The sequence below is a fragment of the Anabrus simplex genome, chromosome 10 (assembly GCF_040414725.1).
Source record: "Anabrus simplex isolate iqAnaSimp1 chromosome 10, ASM4041472v1, whole genome shotgun sequence".
NCBI classification, from domain to species: Eukaryota; Metazoa; Arthropoda; class Insecta; order Orthoptera; family Tettigoniidae; genus Anabrus; species Anabrus simplex.
The window spans coordinates 54,594,590-54,621,919 of record NC_090274.1 but is presented as its reverse complement, the minus strand read 5'-3'; the positions used below and the strand labels follow the sequence as shown (position 1 = coordinate 54,621,919).

General features: G+C 39.1%; 1 protein-coding gene across 2 annotated transcripts in view; it reads right to left on the bottom strand.

Moving 5' to 3' along the window:
* LOC136882046 (immunoglobulin superfamily DCC subclass member 4) overlaps nt 1-27,330 on the bottom strand; it is a 103,926-nt gene that overhangs the window by 45,404 nt on the left and 31,192 nt on the right. Inside the window, exons 5-6 of one of the 2 annotated variants that reach the window (XM_067154549.2) lie at nt 23,009-23,152; nt 9,206-9,297 (exon numbers count right to left, since the gene is read on the bottom strand). In XM_067154549.2, the coding sequence (XP_067010650.1) occupies nt 9,242-9,297; nt 23,009-23,152 (200 nt within the window). In that variant the 3' untranslated portion in view covers nt 9,206-9,241. Of the gene's footprint in view, nt 1-9,205; nt 9,298-23,008; nt 23,153-27,330 lie in introns of those variants that run through there. The other variant, XM_067154548.2, reaches the window with a different exon arrangement.

Sequence of the window (27,330 nt, the reverse complement as noted above, 5' to 3'; positions counted from 1 at the left end):
ATGAGATCCATATTCCAGAAAACTTATGCACTCCTCCTCCTTCTTAAATAGATAGAATTAGTGAAATGTGATTTGCAGCCGCTGTGTGTTAACACTTAAAAGTTTCAGTACTATCGATATCAAGTATCGAGGAATTTCATCAATAATAAATACATAAAACAAAAGCAACTAAAGCTCACAATAATAACAAAATAATATAAAGAGTCATTAATATAACAGAGGAATGTGCAGTTAGCCTGTTAGTTCACAGCTGGTACAGGTTACACATAACAAAAACAGGTTTAAATCTAACAATGCAGGTGCTTGTTCTTGCTACATTAACACTACAAACAACAAATAATACTTGACAACGTATCTTGCAAAAGAAAATTCTCAAGAATGCAACAATCAAAACACTATTTTAAAGAATGGAGTATTATGTCTTTATGAGTAAAATTATATTTTTTCCCCCAAGTATTCAGACTTATTTTTCAGCCAATTCAGTACAGAATTTATTATTATTATTATTAAAAACTATTGCTGCTTTAATCATTGACAATGGCCCAATATTTTCTTCTTCTAGGAAAAGTAAATAAGCTTGCTAATAATATGCATGGGCAACTGGTGTGAAGATTAGTGCTCTCAGGCACTGGTTCAAGAAAGAAGGGTCCTTAACCCATATTGAAGTGGGAATTAATTCTTTGGATCTAACCAAGTTCATGTTTACGTTTATTTTTCGGAAACAAACTACAGAACACACATAGTGTCAACTTCATATGACATTTAACTCCGCAGCATAATTTAACAGTTTAAAAAAACTAAAGATATATACAAGCTGGACAAACCGCCATGGATATACAACAACGGAGTCATCATTTTAACGGATTTTAAAATGAAATGCAACTTCTTCATGTACCATATTTTATTTTATATTCATCTGTGCAAGTGTTATAGTGTGTTTTTAAAGTTGTTTTAAAGTCATATTTCATATACATCCCTGCAGGTGTTACAGTGTATTTAAAGTTGTTTTAAGGTTTTATTGTTTGCCCGATTTGACTTTGTGGCTGATGATGGCACATATTTGGTGCCGAAACTAGTACCTCATGTGAATGATATGGGATTCTTTCACGATAATAAACATCTCTGTATTGAATAGGAGGAACCCTCTTAATTTCAAATATTGTCAAGAAAGAAATCATGAAAACCTAGATATATTGCACATGTTCAAAATGATGTAAAATGGTCAATGTTTGATCAAAGAGGCCTTGTTCAACTGCAAAGAACCGTGTCTTTATTCAGTTAACTCTGCTACATCTTGCAGGAATCAAACTTTCCTATAAACCTCAAAAGGAAGGCATACAATATGCGAATCCTGCGGGCTTGATAGTAAGACTTTAATGTTCAAAAGCTCAAATCGACTCAGAATTAACCAGAGGGTGATGGAGCGGGGAATACTGAGGTCAGCTTGAGGGACCGAATACCAAACCAGGAGATTCGAAGGAGAACAGGAGCCATAGATGTGATGAAACGAGTGGAACGAATCAAGTGGCAATGGGCTGACACGTTGCAAGAGGTGACAACAAATGAACCAAGTTTGTTGTACAGTGGAGAACCCAAGATTCATGAAGGGGATTTGGCCAAGCCCAAGCAAGGTGGGAAGACAATATCCAGCGCCACATGGGGAGAAACTGGATTGTAACTGCCTTACAGAGAATAGCATGGAAACAGCTGGATGTTCAGGAGTGGATGTTGAAAGGAGGAGGAGTAGGAGGAGGAGAATTGTGTAAATTGACCAATAAGGCCAGAGATTTGTTATAGAGGAACCTGTTTTTCACAAAGGATGAAATCACAAAGTTTTTGCAAAATTTTACAAATGTGATTCAAAACAGGAAACTATTTACCTTTAAGCAAAATAGTGAAATTATTGACAAAATTATTTGGACATAATATAGGCTTTTGGACTTATGTCGTCGTCAAGAAAATCAGGTGAATTTCTTTACGATTCGCTTCTCAAAGAAGCCTTTCTCGTGAACAGTCAAGATTTTCTTCTGAAGACGCACACCAAAGTTCTCTGTGAAATGTAAAGAATTTCACCTTATTTTCTTGACATGGCATAAGCCCAAAAGCCTATATTATGTCTATAAGTATGGGGCGTGAAAGTATCAATGGCAAAACTATTTCTAATCACTTTTTGATCTAAGAAGCATAATGAAAGATGATTTAGAAAATTATATCTCTCATCTAATGAAACAAAGTACTATCCTACGAGAACGTTCAACATTATCTTGAACTACGGATAGTGTTTAGGGATCTAGCTGGTAGTTATGTAGAGCAGGTACATATATTGTTTTTGCCATTCTTCTTTCCCAGAAATCAGAATATGGGCATTTTGTGGAAGCTGCTGCGATGGCTTTATGGATCCCAATCAGTAACACCGATGGCGAGAGGTAGTTTTCAATGTAGTGTACTATATTTGACTGCCAGTAATGTGGAACTCATGGTATCTCTGTATTTTACAGACCGAATCCTTTCTTTTAGTCTTTTATGACCTGGAGAAGGCATTTGACTCTGTTCCAAGACCTGCTATGTGGGCGGTACCGAAACACTTTGGCTGTCCTCAGCGTCTTCTTGATCTGGTTCAGGCCCTCCATGATGGCATGAACGGACAGGTTTGCCATCAGAATAGGATCTCAATGAATTTCCTATTATTCATGGACTAAAACAGGGATGTGCGCTTATTCCAACACTATTTCCATTTTATTTGGCTGCCATGCTACATGGATCTTCTACGAACAACCCAGGTGTGGAGGTTAGGTTTCATTTCGATGGAAAGCTTTTCAACCTAGCAAGATTTCACTCCTGGAGGCTCCCCAGGTTACAAAAGTAACCAAAATGCTGTATGCAGATGATGCTGCATCACCCACACTCACACCAGAGGAATTGTAATAGTCAGTTAACTGTTACAAGAGTGCATGTGACCATTTTGGCCTCACCATTAACATTCAAAAGACCAAGGTTCTGGCACAATCTTCACCGGGCACAACCCTTCTACATTTCAACTTGTCCATCTCATATACTCCACTGGAGCACGTGGACCACTTTTCATACTTGGGTAGTACCTTGTCTGTGCAGTGTAACTGTGAGCAAGATGTGGAGAAGGGAATTGGTGCTTCCCATGCAGCATTTGGACGACTACCACACTGAGTGTTCATGAATAAAGACCTGACCGTGAAGACGAAACTCGTGGTATACAACGCTGTTGTCACTACAACATTGTTGTATGGCCATGAAATTCGGACCATTTACTGACTTGACTTGAAAGAGCTTGAGCGCGCTTCCACCAACGAAAACTTTGATCCATCCTTAAGATCAAAAGGGAAGACCATGTCACCAATATTGCTATTCTTGAGAAAGCGCATGCCAAGAGTACAGAATCGTCCATCATTGGTCATCAGCTTAGATGGATTGGTCATGTCCATCACATGAGTGATACCAGATTTCTATGCCAAATCCTGTATTCGTTCTACTTTGTTCTAGCACCAGACCTCATGGAGACCCCATGAGGCGCTACAAGGACCAGCTTAAGTACACTGTGAAGATGACAGGTCTCAATCCACAAACCTGGGGCACACTTGCTCAAGACCGTTCAGTTTGGCGCCAGACCATCCCTGCTGCTGTCAATCTGAAGGGGAACAACACAGATGTGAAAGAGGCCAGGAGAGAAGCATGAAAACTCCGTGCAACACAACCACGCTCTTCTCCAATAATTCTGTGCAATCTGTATGGAGGCTTATTCCATGGTAGAATTGGCCTGTTCAAGCATCGAAAGTACAACCAAAGACAGGCGTGAATTTATTGGAAGAAGTTAATTACTCTGAAATGCGTAAAGCCACCACTGACGACGACAACAGACTGATGTGTAAATTATGTTAATGTTAGTTGTTAAAGTAGCAAGATGAAATTTTACCAAACATGCATGCTTTGATATACGTAATATGCATTTTCAACAGAAGGATAACTCTCATGTTTCTTGTACATGTGTAAAAACAATACAGAATATGATGTTTTACTGTAAATATGCTATCAACTATATTTTGGTTTAGCTTTTATTGCTGAAAAGTGGAAATAAAATTTGGCTAAATTACTGATGAAATAAAATAAAAATAGTGAACGATATACCAAAATTAACTTTTAAAAAATGACTAAATTAGGCAATCATTTCCTCCACAAACAGGTGCATCTAATTATAAATAATCATCACTGGAGTAGGTTGTTCTCAGGAAGTGACTGAACTATTAATCAATGAATTCCCAAACTGCACAAATGTATTCACATAGGTCTACAGTTAAATACGAAAATAGCACCTGTATCATGAGAGCTGAGGTTAAATATGAGCTGGCATAGCAAAAGCATTTGTTGTAAGCTTAGCCAACAGAGGATAACACAATCCTGCGAGAAGGACTTCTATCATACAGGACAGAGATGTCATTTTTAATATAGATATGTCAATTCTTGCAGTACAAAGACTATTTAATCCCTAGCTCAATAATAAACTGATACCTTAATTCAAAATAATAATCTCAAATTTGATTGAGGATAGCTGCTGTTAAATCTGATTTCAAAAGAAGATATTGCACTATCTGAAATGGGCCATTGTCTGACTTGTTGGCTGAATGGTCAGCATCCTGGCCTTCAGTTCAGAGGGTCCCGGGTTCGATTCCCGTCAAGGTCGGAGATTTTAACCTTCATTGGTTAATTCAAGTGGCCCGGGAACTGGGTGTTTGTGCTGTCCCCAACATCCCTGCAATCCGCACACCACACATAACACTATCCTCCACCACAATAACACACAGTTACCTACACATGGCAGATGCTGCCCACCCTCATCGGAGGGTCTGCCTTACAAGGGATGCCCTCTATTAGAAATAGCCACACAAAATTTAATTTAACTTAACTGGGCCATTTATGATATGGATAAGACTATTCTGAATCTCTATGACTGAAACCTTTCATAACTACTTTTGCTACATCTATTGCTTCATCAACCTCACGTTTAAAAATTATACTTGGTATATTTCTGTTAAATACTCATAAATTGTTGTGCCCTAGTTCCTGATTTTTGTGATCAATCTTGTTCTGAAGATGAACAATTTATTTTCAAAATCTTTATAATAATTAACATACCATATGAGAGTGAAGTAATGGAGAATGCTCGATTAGATGCTGAGATTAGTAAGAGGATTCAAGCTGGAAGCTGTTTCTATCATAGTGTAAGAAACATGTTATGGGGCAAAGATGTGCCAATGGAAGCAAAGGAAACTATGTACAAGGTGTGTTACGTACCCATAAACACTTAAGGAGCGGAAACTTTGACAATGACAAAGAAGGATGAGAGTTGAATACAGGCAGCCGAAATGAAGTTCTTGAGGAGTATGATACAAAAGAACAGAAAAGACAAAATAAGGAATGAGAAAAACCGGGAAGAAATTGGAGTGGAAAAAATGAATGATAGAATAGAGAAGAGCTGACTAAGATGGATTGGGCACATAAAGCGAATGAGTGATGAAAGAATGCCAAAATAAGTTATGGAAATGCAAAACCAAGGAAGGAGAGGCCGTGGACGACCACGATTGAGATGGAAGGACACAACCCAACGCAGTATTATAGAAAGAAACCTGGACTGGGATACAGTGTTGGAGGAGGAGTGGTGGAAAGACACAAGAAAGTGGAGAGGAACCATATTTGCCCCTACCCGGCTACAGCTGGATAATGGGAAATAATGATGAGAGAATATGGTTTTACACCCCACAAACTACTTTTGATAGTTTTTGGAGATGCTGAGGTGCCAGAATGTTGTCCTACAGGAGCAAATCTACCGATATGTAGCTGATGTATTTGAGCACCTTCAAATACCACCAGGCTGAGGCAGGAACAAACCTGTGAAGTTAGCGTTAGAAGGCCAGCGTCTCAACTATCTGAGTCACTCAGCCTGGCTCCTATGAGAGAATTGTGACTATAAAATATATTGTTCTTTAGCAGAATCCCAAATATTTTAGCATCTGAAATGAATTTTCTTCCCCCCTACCAAACACGGCAATAAGGAGAAAAGATTAGGGCCATTGAACAAATTTCTCCACAATGCAAGAATAATGTATCTGAAGTCTGTGAGAAAATCGGCTGAAATATATATGAATACTTGGCATTTTTTAAAAGGAAACTCATTATCTGTTTTTCCCCTCTTTCTTTGGTAATGTGCTTATTTCTTCTGCAGTGTACTCACCGACACAAACAGTGGTGGTACACAGATGTGAGGAGTTCTTGATACACCTTATATATATGTACATATATAATTGCAAGAATAGCAACTCAACACAGGGCTACAACAAATGTTCGTTTCCACTGTCTTGGTTTGGCAAATACCTGTATTTACGCGAATAATAACCACACATTTGTTTTTAAAATTTGGGGCACGAAATTGGGGTGCGGGTTTTATTTGTGTCAATGTTGGCATTTTTTTTTTTCAAAATCAGCCTTCCTAAATTTAGGGTGCGGGATTATTCGGTGGCGGGTATTATTCGCGTAAATACCCGCACATTTTTTTAAAAAATTTGACGCACGAAATTGGGATGCGGTTCTTGCGTCAAAGTTGGCATTTCTTTTCTTCAAAATAAGCCTACCTAAAGTTAGGGTGCGGGGATTATTCGCGTAAATACGGTATACTACAGAATACTAGAGAGCAATAACAACTGAGATTATTGGCCTCCAATGGCTTGGGAAGAACCGTCTACTGGTTACTACATAACAGTCATAAAAACCACATTCCTCAATGGATCAAGAAGATACAGTACCAATGTTAGCATGCACTTATCTAGGAATACATGTAAATCAGCCAAATTCCAACCTCAAAAGCAAAGAACTAGCAGTCATACACCAGTTCATTATACTGTACCGATAAACAAAAAAAAGGAAAGGATGAGCAATTTTCACCATGACTTACCTAAGTATTTCACTAGTTCACAGTGTAACCAAAATGGGTGGAATTAGAAGTTTTTCAAGGAATTCTCCCAATCAGATCTATAAAAAGGAATATCATACCTTTATATTTTAATTTTAAAGAATTTATTAGTTAAATCTTTATAACTTACTATCAAAGAACCGTTTGTCTCCTTTCCTCACGTACTTTCATGGTTTTCTCCAGCATCCCCTTGAAGTGTATCAGTTGTCTTTTGTCTCGCCCACATGAACACAAGGTATCTGAACCAGTTATGTACCGTTTTTCTCTGCATGACGAATGCATATCGACTCCATTTATTTAAATCTGACAGCACTGTTTTTCACATTCATGTGCAGTGTTTTAAAAGAAACATAGCACTGGAGTGGTAAAATTTGTCCTGCATTTCAAAGTCGCTGCTTGATATTTTTCTCCACCTCACTAACTCGACATGGACGTACAGTTGGAGAATCCCTCACTTCTTCCTTTTGCCAATTGTCACTGTGGAGTGGTTGAACACACATGTGTCTTCCTAAGTATTACAACCTCATTATTTTCTACATCAGTCTGCAACAGCTGATTATTGCTAGAGGTTCATTTTTCCACCTGTAGGGCATTCTTTTAATCTCACCGAGAGTTTCTTTCAGCATACACCTGGTTACATTACCATATTTTTCCATAGAACATTTCATGGTAACAATGAACTACTCAGAAAGTGTTAATGTGGACAGATGAAGTGGACATAGAGTTAAAAAGGAAGGAACAAATGAAATTGACAGTTGCAGAGATGGCAAAGCAAACAATGTTGAACAAAGTGAATATGATAGATAGAGAGAAACAGGAATCGAAATGGTGCCTAATGACAGAATCTGTAATCTTGTGCAAAAAGATGAATCTAAATATATAGGAAAAGATGGTATTACTACATGGGATGGACATACGAATTCTTCTTCTTCTTCTTCTTCTTCTTCTTCTTCTTGGTGCCTTACCTGTTGCAGATGATGGCAATCATCACGGCGACGGTATCTTTCGATATGACAACCCTGAAGAGCTCCTCGGACATTACATTGCTCCATTTGCAAGCATTATCCAACCATGAAATCCTTCTCCTCCTACTCTCAGGTCCTCTTCTCTCATCGATCTTTCCTTGCATGCAAGAGGTGGTATTTAGACTTGTTTTGCATTATATGGCATAGATACTGCAGCTTCCTCTTCTTATTGGTAAACATAAGTTCAAGCTGACAACACGTCAGAGGATTTCTTCGTTGGACACATGTTGAACCCATGTAATCTTGAGCAGGCATCTGTAGATCTACATTCGGAAGGCTTTGAATTTTCTTCTCCATGGCACCGGTTAGTGTCCAAGCTTTGACAGCGTAAAAAGTGTAGAGTAGACATACCATTTCACTATTCACCTCTTCAACTTTAAGCTGAGGTCATGATTGTGTAGCATTTTATTTTCTCATCTTAATGAAGATGTGTCTTGCTCGCTCTATGCGACATGTTATTTCTAAAGAAGGATGTCTTCACTTACGGTAACTCCCAAGTAGGTGACATAAGACTAACCACAGGAATCTTGTGAGATGACACATCTTCCTTCCTGGTACTAGAGCACAAGCACGAAAAGCAAATTTGCCATTAGATATGTGGATTTCTTTTCCCTGAAGATGTTACAAACATACTGCGAATGATCCCACCAGAACTACAGATGGAAATGAACATAAGTTGACTGTGGGAGGCAAGAGATAAGGGTCTGTACAATACTTAGACACATCTGGAAGCCTCCAGTTGCTTCAGACATCCTCTAAGGGATCAAGAAGTACTGTCTGTAAAAAATACGGAGACACATCATACTGTAGAAATGCAACTGAAGATTCAGAGTCCTCTGTAAGGCTATACAAATATGCTGAGAAGTATGGTTTCAATTTCAATCTACTCACTGAGTGTCACATGAATATTCTCAACATGAGATGAATGATCCAATCAGTACTTTCTGTTGGCCTTCACTACATAATCAGTACGGAAATCTGGAGTCAACTTCTTAGTTAAAACGTACAGTATACATTTCAGAGAAATGCTGAGGTACCTAATCTCACAACAGCCTACGGCTAGTGTATATATAAGCAGAGGGAAATTATTTCTAAATATTAACTATGTGGATAAAACAAGCTAAAACCAGATAACTGAGTTTCCGAGATTGAGAAGTATACAGTAGATGATATGTGAGATTTGAACTTGGTGGCTCCTCCCGTCCATCGTTGTGTTCCGTCATTAAACCAATACCTGTACCACCTCTGGCTCCGGCTTGGGGACTGGCGGAGGTTGGGCTGCAAAGTCCAATCAATGTTGCCAACATTCAAAGATCATTTCATTACTTTTCTCTCTTTTTTTTTTTTTTTTACCAACATGCACATATGATAAATGAAAGAAAAAGCATGCATTGAAGAAGAAATAATGCATTTAATACATATATACAGCACAAGGAATTATGAAATAACATGCTAACAAGCTGCTACACAGAGTGCAAGAGGCGTTGTTTGTTCTACAACCAAGAACTATACATAAGGGAGGAGGATAATAACATAGACGAGGAATTTACAAATTGACAGGTCAGTGGGAGCAAAAGAAAGGAGAGATGACAATTAACATAAAAACCTGAAGGAGAAAATGCCATCTTCAGAGACCATCATTAGTTCTAGATATCTCGCCTTACTTCTCAGTGAGACTTTTCCCACTCTATCGAGAAGGCAGATTTCCAAACTACTTAATGAAGTTATTCTTGAGAACTCTACTTTCTTGACATGGGAAATATAAGGTGAGGAGAAAGCCAGAAAAACACAAGAAAAGGAGGAGGGAAAGAGAAGAAAAGGCGGGTAAAGAAAACATTTGTTCGTTTGATTTTCAAAAATTACATAACAAATAAATTAAGACAAAATTAAGGAGCTGGAAAATGTAAAATTAGTTCGGACATTTTAGAAAGTGAACAGTAGTTTAATTTTCTTCCAAAAAAAAAAAAAAAAAAAAAAAAAATCTGCCCATTTCAGCAACAGTTTTTGAGAAAAATCGAAGTATGTCTTATCCTTTTTCCTTCCAATTACAAAATTGTTCACGTAATCATATTAACAGTGCTCAAACAGAGAATGTAAATGGCACTGAAATTTAGTGGCAAACACTGACAATGTTAATATTTCAAAATGATCTTGACACAACTGCCACATACCTTAAAAATATTAGTTTCCTCATGAACTTCTTAAGGAATAGTTTCAGCGCTGTACTGATCATCATGTTCATCAGTGTTTCTACCACCTACTAGCAGGGTCCACTTGCTCAAACTTGTTGATAATGATGATGATAATTGTACCGTGGAAAACTTTCTCCTTCCCCCTTTCTAGTTCACGTGGCCTGGCCATTCTCGTGTTACGCTTGAAAGCTGTGTTTGTCAACTGTTTATTTTAATTTGTATGTGTTTGAGTGTATGTTTTAACTGGCTTCTTTTCTTCCCTTCACATAATAAAGTAATTTTCCCCCCTTCTCCCGCATGGCTCCAGGGTAATTGGGAATGTCTTCCCGCCTCTGGAGTGTTCGCCTTGTCCTCCCTCTCTTGCCTCCATGCCCTACGGCCAAGCCCCTCGCTTCTTGTGGCTGTCCAACGAAAGAGGAGTCGCTTTAACACGTGACCTGGTCCGCTCTCGGGCAGGTTGTCGGCTAATTGTGCTCGGTGTAATTCTTTGTGTCGAGCTGAACGCTGCACATTGCGGGCTGGTCCTGCAATGGCTCGTTCTGGGCGATCTCGGGTGTGGAGGTAAGACAGTGAGATCTTTACGTTTCCTCTGTGCAGTGTAGATGTTGGGAAGGGCTTGAAGTAGTTGAAAAGATTTTATTCACTATGTGTAAATATACGTTATACGAGTGAAGCCCCCGTTAGGTTAAAAAACTTTTAAGGGTTGAGGCCTGGGTTCGATGTAAGCCAAGCCTTGTTTAGATTCAAGCATTATGTATTTCTGTCTGCTTGGACTTATATTTCCTCTAGGTACTTTCGTCCTTATTGAACTGGAAGACAAATGAATGTAAATATGGTTAAACTGATCTTATATTGTACTTACATATTAACTTTCTAAGGCTTGTGATTAACTTGTGGTAGAAGACTATATGCTTCTCATATGTTTACTCTGTCGAAGTATGAAAGGTGCTGGTGTATCTTGGGAAGCCTTAGCTTTTTCTTATTACCTTTGCTGTGTTTAGCCCTGGGCTTGTTCTTACTTTCTTGTTATATGAAGTGTTTTCAACTAGATGGTTAATGCCAGATTTTTCTAGAATTACCAGGTACTAACTTGTTATTGAGAGGTTTAGGAAACCCTTCCGAGTTGAATATTGTGAAATTATGAAGGCTTATTTTATGAGAGCTGGACCCCTCTGTTATGTATTACTATGATCATTGGTTGGTTATGTAAGAGTACTTGTCAAATTGTATTACTATGCAAATGCTTGTTGTATCCTTCTTACTCTTTTTTAAGGCATATTGTTACGAAGTAAAGCAAGTTGGCCCTTTCATCAAAAGAAATTTTGGACATTATTAACTTATTGTGCCATCCACTCCAGCTACTAAGGCCCTCAGCTTCTTTCGAAACAGCTACCGGGTAAATTGCCAGTACAATAATAATAATAATAATAAATAATTTTTTCCCTTGCACTGACACAGGTAGGTCTTACGGTGATGATGGGATTGGAAAGGGCCAGGAGTGGGAAGTAACCGTGCCTTACTGTACCTGGTGTGAACATGGGAAACCATGGAAAACAATCTTCAGGGATGCCGACATCATACAACATGATGTGTTGAATGTACTTCTTTGTACCCTTCAATAATCCGATTAACTCTGCTGGGTTTGAACATGCAATCTTGGGATCTGGAGGCCGATACTACCACTGATCTGCAGAGGGAGCCATTTTGTTGATGGATTTAGTATGTCTGCATCTGTCCTTTGGCACATTTCTATGTAGTTTTCTTTAAAGGGTGACATTCGGCAGGTGGGTGTGTAAAGTACGTTAACCCTTTTGCACTTGGTCTATATGCATGAGTTTGCTCGAAGAAGCTCAAACTAATTTCTGTGATTTTCCAACCAAATGACAAAAAATGAACACGTAAACAGTTTAACACATATTAAAATAAAATAAATCACACTAATATAAAGGAACTATGAGCATTTCAGAAATGAATATACCTTGGACATATTGTTATTGGCAAAAAAAATATCCAATTTTGAAAATAAATTAAAAAAATAATTAAAGGTTTTCAATGACAAAGATTAGTCATTATTGCATCTTTCTTCTTTACTCTTAGACCTGAATTTGATATCAATATGATGTGTGTGCTGCAATTCACTCATGAAGCATGGCACAAAGTTATTTACTGCACACGTAACTGTCATTGATGTCAGGTCGTCGTGGTCCAATGCACGGTGAGCAGCTGTGACTGTGTCACTTCCCACATAACGGGAATCACTTTCGGCAAAAGGAAGTCATCATTACTGTCTAAATCATCTGAAAATTCTAGGAAACCGGCCTCATTCGGCCTTGAATGTGGCCTAGCCATTATGATAAAAAGATGACGCAAGCAAGTGCGACAACGGAGTGATGAGGAGGAGTAAAATTATAGTTCGCAAAGTACAGCGAACACACGATATACCAAAGAAATGATATAAAATCTAAACTAAACTGATAGCAAGATCAAATTGTTGTATTCATAAGCCAACCAAAACAGATGCACGCAATAACAACTTCGAATAACCACAACATAAACATTCGCGGTCAACAGATTTCATTTGTCGAAAATAAAAATATTTTGGAGGGCCGGTGGATATATCTGTAGAGTAAAACGCAAATTCAACGCTTTAAGTCATTGTCCCAATCAACTGTTACCATTTAACAGCCACGCAAATGACCAAAATCCCTAAATAGGACAGAGCCGATGTATCGGCGCCGTGAGCTTTCTTGCCATAACCTCTCGCGCCGACAGATCGGTGCGTTGAGTGCGAAAGGGTTACGTCAAAACGTGGTGAGAACCGAGTTAATAGTGGCATCGAAGAGAGGAGAGTGAGCTGCTTGCGCATATATAGCGCGTTATGTCATACTGAGGACGGCTACGAAGTTACTGAGAGGTGCATTACGTGTTAAATTGACTTTGAGTCAGACTTCAGGTATGCAAAGTGCGTTATGTGCTGCCCTTCATGACTTACCACATTGAGCACTATTCAACACTTTATTCTGTGCATGCAAAGTGAGTTATGTCACTTTGGTAGTGACTAAGAGCATTTTATTAGTGTTGTTCTTGAAGCTGCCGAACAATACAGAATGACTTCTTATACTACACACCACTCATTATTATCACTACGTGAGTCTTATTCTGCTTCCTCTTGCTACGTTTCTGCTTATGCAGGTCGTTCATACAGCCTCTTCCAATCTCCTCTTTCCCCCCCACATTCTATCGTTCATCACTGTCATCCTCCACCTGGTCCCTCGATCTTGTTCGTGATCTTCCAATTGGTCTTCATCTAGATCTGTCCATTTCAGAGCTCTTCTTGGTAATCTTTCTTGTGCCATTCTTTTGACGTGGCTGAACCATTTCAGCCTACTTCTCTCCATATTTTCTTTTAGAGGGTTGATCTGTAGCGTGTTTTGTATGGCGTAGGGATGAGGCGACTCCATCGCCCAGTGGGTAACCACTGCAATTAGCCTCCCGAGTATTGGCGAGTAAACCATACACCTTACTAACATGAGGAAATGCATGTCAGGCACCAACCAGCTTGTGCATAACAAAATATTAACGCAAAAATCCAGTGGTAGCGTATTAACATCGCTTTCAACAATCAAATGTAACCGAGTGAGTACTGAACCAAGTTCCCGCCAACTAGATAGTCACGCAGTCCACTGTCGATCATCATTACCCATTTGTTCTGATCGTTGGCTAGTCACAGGCGTTGTTACGGTACCTACTGCTTTGCCCGCAGAAGCTCAATTTTCACTGTATGGTATGCGAGCTTAATTAAAGAGATTTATGTCTTCCTGAGCAAGAAATATATATATTTTGCTATTTGCTTTATGTCGCACCGACACAGATAGGTTTTATGGCGACGTGTATATATATATATTTTTAAATTAGCATTAAAGCAAGGCAAGGATCAATCTACTGAAAGCAATGGAGGAGAAACCGGTATGTAAAAGAGCTTCGATTGTCATTCTTCTTAAATTAAGCCTAAGAGTCTTACTTTTGGGTGAAATAAAACTATTGATTTTGGTGTTAAAACTGACACTATTACAGTAGATCTTTCGTGAAATAAATTGCCATACAGATCGATGTTTCTTGTGAAATCCAACTAATTCTGTGACAAGGGGTTTAAAAGCGAACTCTTGTAATGTATCCTTGTTATTCAATCTTAGAGCAACCAAATCTACAAAATCTTATTATCTTCTTCTTCTTCTTTTATAGCCTATTTCAATCCACTGCTGGATATAGGCCTCTTCCACATGCTTCCATCGTCTTCGGTCTTGAGCCACTTGGAACTAGCGTGTTCCAGCCAACAGCTTTATGGCGTCGAGCCATCTCTTCTGGGGTCTTCCAATGCCTCTCTTATGTTCCCATGGTATCCAGTGAACAATCCTAGAGGTCTACCTGTTGTTGTCTTGTCGAGCTACGTGTCCTACCCATTGCCATTTTTGTCTTGCTACTCTCTCTAGGATGTCTGTTAAATTAGTTCTTCTCCTGATGTCCTCTGAACGGATCTTATCCCTATGGCTGATCCCTAGCATCTGTCGCTCCATGGCTCGTTGTGTTCGCTGAAGCTTGCGAGCACTTTCCTTCGTCAGAGTCATTGTTTCCAGAACGTAAGTAGCAACTGGCGGCATGCACGTATTATAAACCTTGGTCTTCAAGTTAATTGGAACATCCTTGTTGGTGAGGATGAATCTTAGTTTTCGGAATGCTGTCCAACTCATACCTATTCTGCGAGGAATTTGTGCACGTTGGTTGTCTTTTCCAAGTTTTATCTTGTGTCCAAGATAGATGTACTCATTGACAGCTTCTATATATTGCTTTCCCATTTTAAGTGGTTGACTATCTGGGCTTAGTATTTTTGTTTTATTAATGTTCATTTCCAAACCAATCTTAGCAGAGGCAGTTTTTAATTCTTGGATCATGCTTTCTAGCTCATCTAGATTTTCACTTATGAACACAATGTCATCGGCAAAACGCAGGTGGTTCAAATATAACCCGTTGATTTTTATTCCTTTATTATCCCAATGAATGGTTTTTGAATACATCTTCCAAGGCAAGGGTAAACCGCGTTGGAGAGATTGTGTCACCTTGTCGAACTCCTTTGCCAAATGGGATTTTATTAGTGATGAGGTCTTCGTCCATTCTGACTACCATTGTTGCTTGATCATAAATGTTTTCCAGGAGCTTTATATATCTTGAGCTTATCATGGCATTTTGAAGTGCCTTCATGATTGCCCAAATCTCCACTGAGTCAAAAGCTTTTTTATAATCAATGAAGGCCAGATGAATCTTGATGTTGTACTCAGTGGTTTTCTCAAGAAGAAGACGAATAGTCTGGATGTGTTCAACAGTTGAGAAACCTTTACGAAATCCTGCTTGCTCGGCAGGTTGATAAAAATCCAGTTCTCTTGTGAGGCGGTTGGTTAAAATTTTAGTCAGGAGCTTGTAAAGGTGTGATAACAAACTCACAGGACGATAGTTCTCTAAATTTTCCTTATCACCTTTCTTGAAGAGAAGTATCACTTCAGCATTTTTCCAATTTTCTAGTATTCTTCCAGAGTTAATACACTTGTTGAGTATTCTCACGGCTTCTAGCAGATCTCCTCCACCTAATTTCAGCATTTCATTCGTTATTTTATCCTCCCCAGGGGATTTTTTATTCCTTAGTTGTTTAAGTGCATTTTCAATCTCAGCAGTGGTTACTTCTGGTGTTACTTCATGTGTATAATTCTGGGCTAGTTGTTCATCACTGGGTGGTTTATTAAGGATTGATGTATACAGCTTGTAGTAGAAATCTCTAACAACTTCAGTAATGTTTTGCCTATCTGTGACTATTTCTCCATTTTGGTTTTTAAGTTTTGTAATTTTTGGTCTTCCTGTAAACATGTTGTTCTTTAAAATCTTCATGTTTTTATTTTCTTCAATTGTCTGGATGATTATGTTATTAAATTTCCTTAGATCTTTTCTTATTTCCTTGCGAATGGTCTTGTTAAGATTTTTGTATTCTGCTGTATCGCTGTCCATTGTCTTCCTGTTCTTAATGAGCTGTATGGTATTAAGTGAAAGTCGGCTCCTCTTATTAGTTTTCTTCAATGGGATCTCCTTTGCTGCATTTTGAATAATGACTGTAATTTTCTCATTAAGTTCGTTCACGTCCAAGTATTTCAAATCTTCTGTTGGGTAAAGTTTTTTTGGTAAGAGCTTGTTGAAATGATGATTGATGTTTTCCTAAGTCCTCTACTCTTGGAAAAGTGTACCCCCTTGTCATTATGGACCATTGAAGTTTGAGATCAAATGTGAAGGTTGCTCGAACTAGCCTATGGTCGCTTCCTGTATTGAATCTGTTGAGAACAGTAACATCTGTACAATATTTCTTCTTGTTGGCCAGGATAAAATCTATCTCATTCTTGGTTTGTCCATCGGGGCTCTTCCATGCCCATTTTCGTTGGATGGGCTTTTTAAAGAAAGTATTCATGCAATAGAGATTTTCGGCTGTGAGATACTCTAGCAATCTTTCTCCTCTTTCGTTTCAATCGCCTAGTCCATATGTACCAATGTTCTCTGGGTCTCCGATTTCCTTTTGACCCACTTTTGCATTGAAGTCTCCAATGATGAAACAGCGTTGTGTCTTTTCTGAATTTTTCGCTTTGGTGATATCTTCATACAGCTGTTCCACTTCCTCTTCGTCAGAAGTACTTGTTGGAGCATAGACGTGTATGACTTGTATGGAGAATTTACTATTAAATTTGAGGATGATATATATCACTCTGAGAGAGACACAAATCATCTTGTGTATGAATTCTTTGATATTTTTATTGACAAGAATAGCAACCCCATGTGTATAAGCATCCCCGTTATTATGTAAGATATCATGACCTGATGGAAGGGTCTCAGCTTTTTCTCCTTGAAGGCAAGTCTCACAAATACCCAGAATATCCCATTTTATGTCATGCAGTTCTTGTTCTAGTCTTTCCAGGTCTTCAGCTGGTCTCCTAGTTCTTGTTGTATGTGGCTATTCTTCCTTTTTTTAGTCGTTTTTTTTCGAATTTTTGCCTCCCCCAGAATCCTTGAGGCAGACTGACGTATTGTCAGTGTGAGATTCTGAGTCTCTCACTCTTACTCACCTGGGGTAGTTTCGTTTGAAAATTCGAAGTCATAGGAGTTTATGGAAGGTGTTCGGCAATAAAACACCACGCTTGCCAGACGTGTTGGTGAGTTGCGATTCAGCCACCCCTAACATGGGGAACAGACGCTGTCGGGGTACCGCCACTAACATGTGTGTCGTGCCCTTTGTGTGTTGTATTCGTATTAATCCCCAAGTACAGGGCTGCCTCTTCCAACATCTCCGCCGTACCGAAGGTCACCTTCTCCGCTGTTGATGTCGTTGAGGTCTTCACTCGTAACCCTGAGCTGGCGCCCTTACCAAATACTACACACCGGGTCAGTGTGCTCTGGGACTCACATAGGCAGGGATGCCACTCCCTGGGTAGAGCTGCCTCCAAGGAGGGTCTCTACCTGCTACCTGTACAAAATCTTATAGAAATATATAAATTACTGATACTTGAAATGAAGTTAGGTAATCTGCCCTGTAATATGAATTTATACATAGCCTACATTTTTTTACATGTTGAACTACTTGTCTCCAAAGTACAAACTAAGCATGGTTTCAACATTATCAGCATGCAGAGTTGTGCGACAGTCAGAAAGTATCTTTGTGTAAGCAAAGAAGCTCCTCTCGTTGACCATGTTAGACGTCAGAAACCATAACACTTTGATGCAAATTCACTGTGGTCTTCTATCAAACCTCCCAAAACTTTAATAACAATGTTTCCTTTCTTCTTCTTTCCCAGATGTGCTTTCACTGCATTTAATTAATAATAATTAATGTTATTTGTTTTACGTCCCACTAACTTCTTTGACGGTTTTCGGAGATGCCGAGGTGCCAGAATTTAGTCCCGCAGGAGTTCTTTTACGTGCCAGTAAATCTACCAACACGAGGCTGACGTATTTGAGCACCTTCAAATACCACCAGACTGAGCCAGGATCGAACCTGCCAAGTTGGGATCAGAAGGCCAGCGCCTCAACCGTCTCCACTCAGCCTGGCTCACTGCATTTCGCAAAGCCATATAGCCCTGGAAGATGTTCATGGATATGTTGGTACTCCCCGGCCGGGGACGAGTAGCTCAAATGGTTTAAGGCGGTGGCTTTCTGAGCCCAAGCTGGCAGGTTCAATCCTGGCTCAGTCCGGGAGTATTTCAAGGTCCTCAAATACATCAGCCCCGTGTCACAAGTTTCACTGGCACTTAAAAGAACTCCTGCCGGACATTCCGATTACCGCAAAAGTAGTTAGTGGGACGTAAAAACAATAACATTATTACTACTCAACCAGGTGATTTATTTACAATAGGCCTACTAATACAGTCATATTTTACAATAGAGGCAGTATTATCTTTCCTTTTATATTCATCCACTTCCTTATGCCAGGATTATCAAATTTTTCTAGAGGAATGTTGGCTTGCATGAATGCTTTTGTTGTGTCTATTACAAATTGCTCCCAATCACTTTTCAACTTCTTTGCGATGTGTCGGGTATAGTCAATTGTTATTTGCCGATTTGAATTATGTTCATTTGCTTCATTCTTTTTGTGTGTTTCTGATTCTCTGCAGTGTTTATCGCACATGTCTTTTCATTTCCATATAATACAAACATTATAGTATTAATACATTAGAATCTTTCTTGCAGCATCAAGTACACAGAACCCCTCACTGTTATATTCCTTAACCCTAAAATACTGTTGTAACTTTAGTTTTCAGCATTTTTATACTTAAATGCTGGACATTTGCCAAAAAAGTTTCATAAGTAGCGAACTCTCACTGCCAAAGAGTATAATGCGCACTGTTGTATCTACGACCTGTCTTGACCACAACACCATTTGCTGTGATCGATAACAGGTATTGATTTTTATAGATTGCCTTAGAGATCGCAGAACTGAATACACATACTTTTGATACACAGTGCGCATCGCTTTGTGTGCGTTTGTGTAGAGAATGCACAGCCCTATCAAGCAACTGAGAAAGGAACTACAATAGTCAAGTTGACGGAAGTATTTAAACATTTATTGCAGAGCGTTTCGCATACTATTTCACATTTTTCGTACCAAGTGGGGTATATTTAGTGATTATTTGTACAATTCGTGCAATAAATCTGATTTTTTGATATTTTGTGAGCTCATTTTGCTATAATATGGTACTTTAAGTACCTAAAAGGTCATATATACCCAAGAAAAAAAGATATGAAAAGAAATCTCTCTTAGCAAAAAATATGGCCCCTACTAAAGCCAGAATTATTACAAGTTGTGTTGTTGTCAGAGAATGCTCTTGTGAGTTAGATTACAGATTCATGATTAATTCTGCCTCGGAACTAAAGACAAGAAGCACAAAATTAGAATGTGTTAACTTCATTATTATAAAACTTAAAACTATCAAGAAATATAATTGGGGAATAGATGTAGCGATTCTTATAGCATGCTGTAAAACTGATGGTAATGTAGTTCTTCCTAATTTATAGATTCAAGTTCTGCACCTTTTATTCCTGAAGAATTTCAGTACATTTTGAACTTCAAAGATTCCTGGAGGACCCAGACTTCAGTATTTTTCACTTCTTATCTGATTCATGTTGTTCTGATGTAACTGAAGGTACACCCCAGAAAAAAATGAAGGGGATGTCACAGAAGGAAGATGCAAGTAGCCCTTTTTTAAATCCTTCTGAGAGTGAACCTAGTATTGAGAGAAAAGTCAGTGACATTGCATTAACTGAAAAATTCCACACAGTTCACGTGTCACTGCACAAAACTTCTCATTATTTTGAAGAAACTGGATCTGTCTGTAAGACAAGTGGAAAAGTGCCAGCGGGGAAAAACAAAAACAGTTATGTCTCAGTGATGTGTATGATGGCTTTGCAAGATTCTGAAACGCTGCTGATCATCGATCATAAATTCCTAGTCCCTGGCTGTAACCATTTGGAATGTGATTGTGATCAGGGTATGATAGAAAAAACAAAGAAAAGGTTAAATGGAAACACTGATCACCCTCATGACTGGGCCCAAATGATTAGGCAGTCCACCAAGAATAAGCCTTTTATCGTAAAGGAAATGAACCAGGATTTTTTTTTTTGATTTTTCAGCGCTTTTGCATTATAAAACCAAACTTATTCCTAGTGAATTTAAAGAAATCTAATTTTTGAGGAGGGGTAAGCTTGCCACCCTAAACCCGCCTGCAGCTTACAATGGTCCAATTCCCATCTCTCACAAAAAAAAAAAAAAAGATTTAATGGATCTCCTCCAATTTCTCCCATCAATTTTTCCACAACTTCTACAAGGAGATTCCCTCGGCAAGCACAGGAAGAGACTTGCATCCCAACACCCCCAATGATGGCGACGAACAACACACTGTCGTGTGAACATAATGTTTCTGTCAAAGAAATGTGATATTTTGTGAGGTGAACTGTATTTCATCAAACACTTATGAACAAATTACTAGAAGGTTATGTAAATAATATCTGTATTAATACTGGATGTGATATTGTTCATTAACAATAAAGCTAATTCATATCCATATAACTGTGCATTATATTTCTAAATAACTCTGCCATAGCCAGTCCAAAACCCGGTTGAGAAAGAAGGAGGGACTCAGATCTAAATTGACAACAGTATGGGCAGGGAGTAGCAACAAACACCAAACCGTGAAGTAATCAGAAGGTGGGCACAGACGCTCAAGAGGCAGACCCCTTCCACTGTGCTTTGGGGACTGTAGGCCAATAACCTGCATCTCCGAGAAAACGTTATTACTGAAACTGCAACAAAGAGAAACCGGACGGTAAAACAGACGACGATTTTTGGCATGAAACAGGTCACGAAAATTGGATGTTAGAATGTACAGAACACTGCGGCAAACAGGAAGACTAAAACAGGTCTGAACCCGCAAGGAGCAAAAAAAAAGAGGAAGACCAAGGATGACCTGGAGGAGAAGTGTGGAGGAAGAGATGAGGGAGGAGAGCAAATCCTGGACAGACTTACAGCTGATTGTCAGGAGACTGAACCAATAGAGACTTTTGTTGCAGCCCTTTGCTCTGAAAGGGGACTTCTAATAACTAAACAAATGTATAAACACACAACTGACATGAAAACTAAAAAGGCTGAAGATAGCCAGCCAAGGACGAAACTAGTCCCTAGTTTAGTAATGTAATTCAATAATATTGTATAATATAGTAATGAAAAAGGTGGACCATATGACATTAATTTAATAATTATTATTGAGAGTACACTACTTGCTCTAATTATCGTAATGACAGGGCGTTAACGCCAAGATCCATAAGTATGCCACAGCCATCTTTTCGTGAGATACAGTTTATTGAAAAATGCTTATCCGAGAATTTAGCATTCATGCGACTGAAATTTCTGGACAGTTGATCCGGGAAATAGTTTCTTCGAGGAACGGATAATGTGGGATTTTTACGTGATTTAATTACAATGCTCGCGGGACCACGTAATTTGAACGCATAATCTGGGAAAACGTAGTTTCCGAGAATGGATAATTGAGGTTCCACTCTAATTCAAGTTGATTTTTGAGTTTCGAATAGGAACTTCAAAACTTGATTTTTTTCAAAACTAGTAAATTGTGACATAATACACTTTATACACCAACCCCATCATTTATGTTGCTGCGTCTATTGGGAATTAAATGCCCCTGTCAGAAAACACAGTAATTCTGGCCGGGCAGCTGACCTTACGTGGGAAATGGCAAAGGGTTAAGGTACAGCCCCAGCATTTGCCTAGTGTGAAAATGAGAAACCACGGAAAACCATCTTCAGGGCTGCCGACAGTGAGGTTCAAACCCACTCTCTCCTGAATATAAGGTGATAGCTGCATGCATTGCTCTCCTGAATCATATGGTCTTCTGGGGTTCTTGTGACATGCAAGTATCATTTTAGCCTGCGCTTGGAAACGTTTTCAATAACGGATCCAAGTTTGAAACTCTCATATACTCATATCTTCGAATGTCTATGAACAAGTTTTCCTGCAGGTATTATTACTGTGTTTGGGATTGTTGGTAGAGTTTCACACATCTATTCAGTCTTCTGCTGCTGACTTCACAGATTAGCTGCTTCTAGAGTTGCTCTTTATTGATCCAGCATCCTCTGAGGATCCTCTTGACCTTTGGTTATGAGAACAATCTGCATAAAATACGTTCCATGGAGGATGACAATGGAAGTCAGCTGTTTGATAGTTCATGAATAGGATGGGACCAAATGCTGAACCCCGATGGACTCCGAACTCAATATTAAATTCATTGCTCATGCCTACTGAACGTTGTACTTCAGTGTTGATGAGGAAGATGAATGAGAAGTGGAAACACTAAATAGCTAAATGAAGGACAAAACAGAGGTAGATCAATCACTACAATGTCGATGTGTGCCAAGCTATATGGCTCGGTCAAGTCGACATTTTGAAACACTGGAACATGCACGGCTTCACCTGTTCTTGACAGAGGCTCTGATTCATAATCTTTGGATCACCACATAGGAAGACATCTTACTACAATCTTAGTATTTCCCTGTGGTGAGTGCAGATAACTGTGGTAATAAACCACACTTGAAACATCAAAGATTCACACCATAGCTCCAACAATCTGAAGCTGCATCCTCCTCCAAAGAATGCCAGAGATAGGTAGAAGATCATCGCTGCCCACAAAAACAATGAAACAGATACTCACGGTTAGGTACGTGGTACTCCCTGTACAGCAAGTAGCATGTCCCGATGGCCAGGATGAGGAGAGTTCCCATGACCACCACCACTGCCACCACCCAGACCCGGGTGTCGAAGTCCTTGGCGTCCTTCAGCAGCAGCCGAGCCAACTCTGTAACATTATACATTTTTATCTTCTTGAAAACAGAAACTCTTCTACCAGAGTACAAAGAAAGTTTAAAGAAATTACTTTTAGGAATCGCCATTACATCACACTTGAAAACTTACACTGCAAAACTTAACTGCTGGGTGATTTTCGTAATGTGTCATGCCCTTTCATTATCTATTGACAATAGAACTTAGACATTCCTGAGTCATAGAACTTCTAAGGTAGTTTTGATCAGCTTTAATTTTAAAAATCATCCTTCAGCTTTGGTCAGTGTAACAGGTACAGTTAGTTAAGTACATTTAGCAAGCAGTACATAAATCAAAATAGATAGAAGTCAAGGAACTATGTTTGGTGAACAGTAGATTGCCTTCAAAGTAATTTTGAACAGGAACTCCACTAATATTTTTTTTTTTTTGCTAGTGGCTTTACGTTGCACCCGACACAGATAGGTCTTATGGCGACGATGGGATAGGAAACGCCTAGGAGACGGAAGGAAGCGGCCGTGGCCTTAATTAAGGTACAGACCCAGCATTTGCCTGGTGTGAAAATGGGAAACCAAGGAAAACCATCATCTTCAGGGCTGCCGACAGTGTGGTACGAACCCACTATCTCCCGATTACTGGATACTGGCCGCACTTAAGCGACTGCAGCTATCGAGCTCGGTGAACTCCACTATTATTGGTGGTCCTCATTTGAGGTCCCTGACCTCGGGAGTCCTGATGTGATCCACTAGTTGCACCAGCCTAGCTACGCCCCTGCGAATAACATTAATACAGTGAAACTTTGTTAGTGAGTTTCTCATCAATATGTTTTCCCGCTTAGCATGTCATAAATTCAAAGTCCTGATTCTCATCATATTAAATCTGTGTAAAAATACCTCACTTATCACGTTACGAATTTTTGCTATTACCGCTTAGTAAGATCACATTTTTCCTAGCCCTGAAAATGTTCTTTGTCATCCCTTGTGGAAGGATAGTGATTTCCAACTCGGGTAAGAGTCCTTGCTGCAGTTGCATAATAACGGGAAAAGGTCTTAAATTCTTGAACTACATAGGATAAATTACAACTTCAGGGAGCAAGTCATTAGCCTCAGAAATGCTTAATCTTGCTTGCCAGTTAGCAGTAAAACTGCAGAATAACATAATGAGCCTGTTTGTGCTTGTATTTTGCATTCCATTCAGAAGTTAGAAATATACTTCGTGTTTAGTCGTACAGTGAAGGGTAGCAAATATTTGTCGCGTGATAGCCTACATCTGGAACATTATCATGTGAAGTTGACCAGCATGGTACATATTTATCTCGTGATAGCCTAATTATGGATACAGAAAAAGTCGTGAAATTCCTTACTAATGAAGACAAAATTAAAGTCTGTCAGCAAGTTGACTGGCATCCACACCTTCATGCGCGCAGAATTGCCACGAATGTTGAAACTCGCACCTTCCAGTTTCGACTTGATCATTCGAATCGGTCTTGGTCGGTCAAAGTTTTGTTTAATTCAAAATGGCGGCCAAAGTCATTCTGTTGCAGTCGCATGCACATGGCCGTGCATAACCTCCAATTCATTGTCTAAGTGTGTGACCAGAAAAATAATGTTTAATAACCAAATGGTCCGAAATAAAACACTTCTACTATCATTTTTTTTTTTTTTTTTAGAAAGAGTGTGTGATCTGCAATAATACTTTGATATTTTTATGGGACCCATTGAAATGTTTTCATATTTGTTGTTTGGTGTTTTTAACATTTTTCAGTGCACTATTATTTTATAAGCCCCAGCAGAATAAGTTTTTATATTTGTTCTCTTGTGTTTTTCACACATTTTCATACTCCCTTCTCATAGAGTTTTCACTGTACCCGCAGATATACGACGTAAAATTCCATTATAATAGTATTTGAATATTTTATTATTAAGGTCCACCTTTTCAATACAAACTGTACAATGTTCCATATGACATTTACGTTCAGGGACTAGTTTCGACCTAACTGTAGGTCATCATCAGCCTTAAAGCAAATCACACAAATACTCATCGAAGGAAATAAACAATGTATAGACACAAAGATCTTTAAAAAAAAAAAAAACCTGTATGCACAACTTTGTGTGTGCCTATACATACAGTTAGGTCGAAACCAGTCCCTGAATGTAAATGTAATGTGAAACATTGTACAGTTTGTATTGAAAAGGTGGACCTTAATAATAAAATATTGAAATACTATTGTAATCACAGTTCAATATGGATCAATCATATTGAAATTTATATCTTTTAAATTCCATTATGTCAGAAAAAATCGCATCTAGTGTTTCCATATCCCTGTTGGATAGCTTTCATTGGTGTATTCAGTAGTAAGTTTTCTCGCTTAACACGTTTGTTTTGCTTGTCCTCTGCAGAAAAGTCTTAACAAGGTTATACTGTGCTTGTGAGAAGGGGCATGACGACTATGAGGTTTCATCTAAGTCTAAATGGTTTTGCATGGCTAAAGAGTCAAGTATAGGAGTCAACAGAATTTTCATTACTTTTTTTTTGCTAGTTGCTTTACGTCGCACCGACACAGATAGGTCTTATGGCGACGATGGGACAGGAAAGGCCTAGGAATGGGAAGGAAGCGGCCATGGCCTTAATTAAGGTACAGCCCCAGCGTTTGCCTGGTATGAAAATGGGAAAACCACGGAAAACCATCTTCAGGGCTGCCGACAGTGGGGTTCGAACCCACTATCTCCCGAATGCGAGCTCATAGCTGCGTGCTCCTAACCACACGGCCAACTCACCAGGTGAATTTTCATTACTAACATTAAACAAGATGAGAACGGGCGATAACGCAGCACAAGGAAAACAACCAGCCATCTGAATGGTTTGAGAACAACCGACTAGCTGTCTTCCAGGTTGTGTCTGCAGTACGAAAGAGGACCAGCAATCAGTCAGTTCTGAGCGTCCTGATCGTGAAATACAGAGACTTCCTGTACATATCCTTGGCGTAGTTTTTCCTAGACATTAATGAAACATCCATATCAATTCCACTCCCACCGAGCTCGATAGCTGCAGTCGCTTAAGTGCGGCCAGTATCCAGTATTCGGGAGATAGTAGGTTCGAACCCCACTGTCGGCAGCCCTGAAAATGGTTTTCCGTGGTTTCCCATTTTCACACCAGGCAAATGCTGGGGCTGTACCTTAATTAAGGCCACGGCCGCTTCCTTCCCACTCCTAGCCCTTGCCTGTCCCATCGTCGCCGTAAGACCTATCTGTGTCGGTGCGACGTAAAACAACTAGCAAAAAAAAAAAAAAAAATCCACTCCCAAACAGTTATATTTACATGCATCTCATATTATCAATACAATTATCACCTTGTACTCGTAAATTAAACAGGAAAGTAAGAGTCAGTAATTGATTTTCCTTTCTAGTGTATATTCTGGCACTTCTGTGTGTTCCTCTGAATCCCACACCATTTTTTTTTTTTCACAGTAGAAGAGGTCAGCCTCTACTCTAAACTTGCTCTTATATCTGGATTTGGAACTGTCAATGAAGAAACAGATTCCTTATAGACAGAAAGCTTATATTTGATCCACCCATGCACTTGGAGTTAAAATAATTAATAATAATCGTACAGCCTCAGCTACCATGTGCAAGCATGGTGCCAACTAGGCTGCCTTAGAGTAAAATAACATGAATATCAAACAAAGACACCAGTACTAGAAGCATTGAGGTAATGATAATCAAACATCAACTCTGATGGGCCAAGCTAAATGCTACCATGCCTAACGCATACCTTCCAAAGTAAGTGACTTATTTTTAACTGAAGAACTGATAATATAATCAGGGAGGACAGCAAAAGGGATGCAAGGATGTTGTGAAGTCTGATATTAAGTAGTACAAAATTAACATTGGTGACTGGAAGGATGTAGCATCTAATCGACCAATGAGGCAATGTATTGTCCATTAAGATCCCACAACATTTTGAACATCTGTAACAAAGACACAAGTCTGATAGAAGAAAGCAAAACACAGTGGAAATGAATGAGAATATCAGAAAAGAAATCACCTCCAGGTTCTACAAAAAGAAGGAGCTTTGTGGCAGATCTTGTGGTTCTAGAATGGGTCTGTTCATCCACCTAAGAACCCATAATAGGCAACACTCAGAAGAGATATTAATTCCCACCAGTTTTGTGTAACCCATCCTCAGGCTCTTCAAAGT